Source organism: Limulus polyphemus, unplaced genomic scaffold (assembly GCF_000517525.1).
Source record: "Limulus polyphemus unplaced genomic scaffold, Limulus_polyphemus-2.1.2 Scaffold811, whole genome shotgun sequence".
NCBI lineage: Eukaryota > Metazoa > Arthropoda > Merostomata > Xiphosura > Limulidae > Limulus > Limulus polyphemus.
Genome location: NW_013666421.1, coordinates 245359 through 252424, shown reverse-complemented (window position 1 = coordinate 252424; position 7066 = coordinate 245359). Strand labels below are relative to the sequence as shown.

The 7066-nt window shown below is 28.5% G+C and overlaps 1 protein-coding gene across 2 annotated transcripts in view; it reads right to left on the bottom strand.

Moving 5' to 3' along the window:
- LOC106460659 (guanine nucleotide-binding protein G(q) subunit alpha-like) overlaps positions 1–7066 on the bottom strand; it is a 35954-nt gene that overhangs the window by 13086 nt on the left and 15802 nt on the right. For both annotated transcript variants that reach the window (XM_013920385.2, XM_022387424.1), the window contains exon 5: positions 3143–3272. In XM_013920385.2, coding sequence (XP_013775839.1) covers positions 3143–3272 — 130 coding nt within the window. The remainder of the gene's footprint in view (positions 1–3142; positions 3273–7066) is intronic.

Genomic DNA, 7066 nt, shown 5'->3' with positions numbered 1-7066 from the left:
ATATATATATATATACTAAACAAAATGTATTAGAAAACCCATTCACACTCAAAATACTTTAGTTCATGATAACTTGGTTATATGTAACATTTCATCAGGCCTAACATTAAGTAGGCTTACTACAGTAAGGTTTGAAAGAGACAAGTATTATGGGTTATTTTAAATCTTAACCCCTTGTTTACCATAGGAATACATCCTTTGTCAGACTTGACTTCAAAACCAAGTCATTCACACCTATTATTATTAAGGTTAATTGAGAGTGACAAGTATTACGAGTTATTTTAAATTTTAATCATTTGCTTACCATATTTGGTATGTACACCCTCTATTTCTATTCCCAAGGACCATAAGCATGTACTTTGATAAGGGATATTTTTTCACACTGAATCCAATGATGTATAGTTTGTAGGGCCTTTCTTCGATAAAATATACAATAAATCAGTCAGATTTCTCAATTTTCCCTGATTCTAGTCACAAAAAGAGTTAATATTCTACCTGTACATACAACTATTCTATTTACATCAAAAGTTTAACCTTTACTTTAATAAAGTAAAACAACAGAAGCAATTCTTAAAATGCTGAGCATGCTATACAAATTGTGGTTCTTGTATCCTCACAAACTCTCCTTGTACCAACAATCTTTGATCCACAATCTACAAATCTACCTAACTACACAAAAGCTGATCCATGTAATTAAGATGTGAAATGAACCACTACACAGTTAAAGCAAATATTCTTGATAATCTTGTTCGACTTTCCAGTTACAATCAAAGCATACAATAATCTTTCTAAAAACAAGAACATTCACACAAATAATTCTAGGGAACCAACAATCTTCTGTTATCTTTAATACACTGATAGCAGCTGTACATCAGCTTTTTTTCTGACAATATATTCTCATATATATATACACACACACACACACACATCGCATTTCAAGTTCAATATCTTTTAAATTAATGCCTTATGATCTATACTACTACCTCACTTCTTAATTTTACTTCAGTAATCTCTGCCTTTATGAAAGTGCTCACTATTTTCAATATCTTTTAAATTGATATCTAATGATCCATAGTGCTACCTCACTTCTTAATTTTACTTCAGTAAGCTCTGCCTGTGTGAGAGTGCTCACTATTTTTCAACTATATTAACTGAATTAAAAATTATTGATACTTTTCTATTATTTCTAAACCAGTATTCTCCTGGTTTCATAATAATTCATTCTATCCCATACCCAAGATTATATAAAAAAAACAAAAAAAAACAAAAGTATAAAATAGCTAGGTGTAACAATTGACATGTTTTACCAAGGTGGTCCAGAACAGATTTATACATCACAAATTTTCACAATATCAAAATACACATTGTATATGTTGAAAAACAAAGTCTGATAACCCAAACACTAACAAAAGATCTTGGGTAATTAGGTTTCTTATACTGTTATTTAACTAATTTTTTTATTCAACATAATTTTTTAGGGTCATTTAAGTTTTTTTTTCTCAGAAATATTTAAAATCTGTGATAGATTACTGAATTTTCTTTAAGTATTTAATATTGATTAGTTTTAATGTCAAACAGTAATGGTAAATTAAAGTATTTGACCTTTGAGTTGATTACTGGTATTTTATAGAACAATTATACACACATGAATTAATTAAATAAACTCAAAAAGTTTGATGCGTAACTGCAATTTATATTTTTATTCTACAATAAACAAAACAAAATTGCTGAACTGAAACTGATAGTCATTTAGAGTGAAAATAAAAGTCACCATTTTTACTTTCTAACAGCTATTTCAGTAACAATGTTCACAGGACTTAGTGACCTAAGATAGCAGTCCAGCACTGTTGTGCAAAATACATACACAAAATACAGAGGTCAAAATTTACTCTAGTCCAAAGAAAAATAAGAAACATATTTGGAGTAGTTTCTGACATTACACACTAGTCAGATGAGGCTAACAGCATAAGCAGTGTACTGATGTCTGTCTGTGGAAATAGAAATTAATGTGTTGATTGGCTGATAAATTACTACCTTCTCTGCTTTTGGAAATAAACAATTTGAGCAGAGTTTGAGAGAGTAATAGCACTGTTTTGCAGTGAAAAGTGAAATATGTGAAACGTTTGAGTATATCAAAAACGTAAAAAATATAGTCAATGTTACTTTGTTGTTTTGAAGATACGATATCACACCAATCTAAAGCATCTTTGTGTACACATATTTTACAGTTAAAATATGTAATGTAGTTATTTATAAAATTTAGATTTTGAACATTTTAAATGTTTTAGAGGTTTATTTGTAGATGAAAAATCTTGAAAAATAAATACAGTGTGCAACTTTCATAACTTGTGTTTTAAAGACTTCAATCATCTTAGTGAACATATTTTATGTATAGTTTCATCTCTAGCTTTACCTTCTAACTATAAAAAAATAGCAACTTCATTTTTAGTTTTCATTGTGATAATTTATATATATAGATACACAAACACACACTGCATTTTGTTTAAAGATGTGTCAGCTATAATTATTCTTTTAATTTTTCAAGGGTTTTTATATTGCATGGTGGTCTATATTACAGTACCCACTAAAAGTACCTGAATTGAATCTTGTAATAAAGTTTAAGTATTGTTTTTCTATAAACTAGAAATTTGATGCAACTTTTCAAGATTCCCATAGAAACAATAACAACCTTGGATTTCACAATATTTAAAAAATAAAACAAGAATAATTGATTTTTTTGTGTGTACATATTATTTTATCAACAAAATATTTTAGTGTGATTATCCCTGAACTAGAGGTTTATTACAGCCATTAGCCCAAATGGGTAAGTGACTTAAAAAGTTGAGTCTTGCAATGTATGTATTACTTGGGTAACCAGTAAGGCTAGTGTGTGAGACTAGTTTGAGTAATACATACTAACTGCAAGCAAGATATTTTTGAAGACAACTGATACGTCTGGATTGAACAGACCCAAAACATTTAAATCAGAATAACATCAAAATGTACGTCTTGTATAAAACTGTTCATAATACTTTAAACTGTGCATAATTCTAAATTCAGCAATAAATGTTTCATTTTTAATATATAACACTGGGAAAGATATTTTATTTTATATAATAAACCTATCTTAGAAGTGTCTTACCTCATTATCTGATTCAAATAGTATTTGGTCATATTCACTTAAGGCAACTAAAAAAATTATAGATGTCACATTTTCAAAGCAATGAATCCATTTCCTTCGTTCTGACCTCTGACCTCCAACATCTACCATTCTATCAAAAGAAAATTTTACATTCTAAGTAAAATCTCGAGTGCTAAAAATAAAGGAAACTACAATAAAATTCTTAACCGAACATTTCTATGGTTTCACATGTTACATGCAAGTAAAGAAAATCTTTAAAATTAATAGATCATTATCAGTCAAAATATACTAGATAAGTTAAAAATTGGAAAAATATACTAATCTGTAAGATGTAACATTGGCTTTTATAGAGCACAACTCTATAACCTTGGTATTTTGTTTCTTTTAATCAATCATGTTATTAAACTTTCTAAACGTATGTAGCAGAAATAGTAAAAGCAGGATTATGTACTTTCTGAGAGGATGTTAAAATGATTAAATTGCACACAAGTGTAAGCTATAAACAGAGTAAAAAGTCAAGTAAACAGTAATTTGTCCTCAACAGCTACATCTAAATGTTTTCCATTCAATAAGTGAACTGCCAAGCACAATGGCTTGCTTTAGTCATTGATAACATGCAAGGTAAGAAAAAACAACAATATTGTTTACAACCCTTCAAATAGATGACACAAAAAAGAAGTATGAAAAATAAGGGAATGTGCTATCATGTCAAAAGTTGAAAAGTTTATGAGTACTTATTATAAAAGCAATAAAAAACATTCCACTGAAACTATTAACTGTGTTGAGGTAATTATATAAAGCCTGAATAAAAAAGTCAGTTCAACCACTTTAGAGAAAAACAGACTAAATGTTGATAGGCTTAAAAATGAATAAATTACAGCAGTATTTTTTTAAAAGGACCTAGAAAACATGAAGACCAGAAACCAAACTAATATGATTAACCAAGAGGCAGTATTTTCTTACAAGCCCACTCTTTAACTCTTTCAGCATGGGCTCGGTCCCTGGGACTGAACTCATAATGTTTTGTGCTACTTATAGTTTTCACGTTATAACTTTTAAATTAGTAAGCATATGTTAACGAAATTTGGCAAATCATCAGTAAACATTGCAATGCTTTCATATGCAAAATTTTTTAAAATAAGTTTTAGGGTTTGTTAAGCAATGTTTTTCTGATGTCTTTTTTTTTTTTTGCATGTTGGATAAGCAACATGCAAAGTAATTTTCATTTTAAGATTAAAAATACTTTTATGCTTCAGAAAAATTTCAAATTTCACATGCTAAATCTTTATAACATCCAGAAAGTTATCAAATGTTTCTTAAGAAAAAACTTTATATTTTATCTGTTACTTTCATTAATGAATCTCTGTACGGGTCAGTAGATTTGACTGATTTCATAACCACCATAAACAATAAGGAAATAAATATAAATTATGCTTCTTTCGTTCTAGAGCAACAACAAATTATAACACGAAAACATAAATGTTTAGACTAAATAGCTTAAATCTCATAACATTATCCATTTATATATATTTATTATTTTTATTATATTGACCTTTTAGACATGCCTGGCTAACAATACAGAAGTTACAATGATGCGGCACACGTGCTCTCGTGTTACTGTATCCAATAATATCAAACTGACCTTTAGTCTTTACAAAGTGATCTGTCTTAGCTGTGTTTTAGTGGACTAGTATATTCTAAAATACAGTCATATTTCAATTAATATACATTATATATGTATATAGATTATTACTATTTAGAAATAAGTTCTTACTTATTTTTCTTAAACACAGAATAGTAAACAAAGACATAAAGCAAATAATTATCTCTTATAGTTACGACTTTTATACTCAGTTGCTGCTTGTCGTAGGTTGCTAAGCCTTTTAAAATTTCACAAGTGGAGGATGTGAAACGAAATAATTTTTTTTGGTTTTATATATACAGTTGAATAACCAAAAGAAAACATAAATTACTATATCAATACCATAGAATTCCATTAAAATTTATCAAGCTTAGTAACTAAGCTGTATTTGGGTCTAAAAAAAAAAAATTTATAGCAGACTAATGACACAACCTACCTCCTTGAAATCTTGGTTCAAAAGAAAGTGATGGCATCCTAACACTTTAAAATGGCCAATACAGCCACTAGAGAGACATTCTGAGCTTTCAATTGGTTATTCACATGTCATATATTGAAGCAAGTGTATCTAAAGGACCACTAGAGACATTCTGAGCTTTCAATTGGTTATTCACATGTCATATATTGAAGTAAATGTATATAAAGGACCATTTTATATAAAAGAAAGAGGTGAGAGGGGCCACTGTGTTTGATTCATTACATGAGTGATATATCAGCAAATAGAAAAGATAAGAGGTTCTTATTTTATATTCTAGCATGTCAATATCAGTAATTTGAATTCCTAATCCATACGAAACTATAGATTTAGTATTTTGACATCACAAACATCTAATTTGAACCAGTGCTACATTCAACATACCATGTGACACACAAAAATCAATGTTTAACTGTGTTTTTTTAATATTTACTTTTAAATTAAGAAATTGAATAATGTATAATACTAAAATTTGAATTATAATCTGCAGTTTGATATCAAACTTATTGACATAAATTCATGAAATAGTTAGTTCAGTAACATTTTGAATGGAAGTCAACAAACATGATGACATGGCCTTTGACCAGTGACCCATCTGGAAAGGGTTAAAGGAAAAGATAACCTTATTGCTGGTTTTTGGAAGATTTAAAATTTTCCATTGTAAAATTAAATGTTAAGAAAATTGTCATTAAATTCTAAAGTTACTTAAGAGTAGAAAGAGAGAGAGAGAGACTAGCTATATTACAATGCACAGTTCCCTAAAACAAACTTACAAATTCTCATAGTTAATAAAAAATATTAGAAAAAACACACACAAAAATAATAATTAAGTAATTTTCTCCATTTAAGACAAGAACATCACTTGGGAATCAAAGATTTCACCAAGATATTTTTTATAAAACAGTTATGCTAATTCATGCATCCACTACAGCCTTCTCTGAATATGTTATCTATTTGGAAGACTTTAATGTTTAGAAATACTGTATAATAAAAGCCCTAATGTTAAGAAATATACAACTTACCAAACAGTAATGAAGCCTAGATATGACATTCTAGTGAAATATGTTTGAAAACAGTAATTATATTTCATTGCTGAGGATTCGTGTTAATTAGCACATCACCTGAATTCTCTTTTGATAAATACTAAGCTTTCATCTGGATTATTCTTAGACTTCTTCAGAAATAAAAACTTGACAATTTATTGCCATAATACAAAAAATTAATTACATTAAACTGTAGCTAAAATCCTGCTGAAGTTGTAATTCTTCCATTTATTAAAACATATATTTAAAATTTGCCCTAATTTCAGCCTAAAGCTATCTAGGTAACTTGTTTACATGGAGTTAAGATGATCTGAACTTGTAATGATTTAAAGAACAAAATTAAACAGTAAGAATATCTGAAGTGTTTCATTAGAAAATGCTCTAACCTGTTTAGAGGTTATACAAAATTTGCTCTTTTTATTGCTGTTCTGACATTGACCCGAGTCCAACTAACTGATATTGCTATGCTCTTGAAAAGCTTACTTTGAACAAGAGGAAAGTTTTTCTGTAGTTAATATATCGTTTTCATAGAGAAATTGTAAACATTTGAACCCAGCACTTTAATCAGGGCTTATGTTACACAAACACTGCATTAAACAATGATGCCTACAGAAAATAATGCTAAACTACTAAGCAGAGTAGTAGAATGTCCAAAATCTTTGTGGCACAGACTCCAAACATTTTGGAAAACTAGAGAATCTGTATGTGTACAACTGAACCAAAGTTTAATGATGATATATATATATATATATATATATATATATATA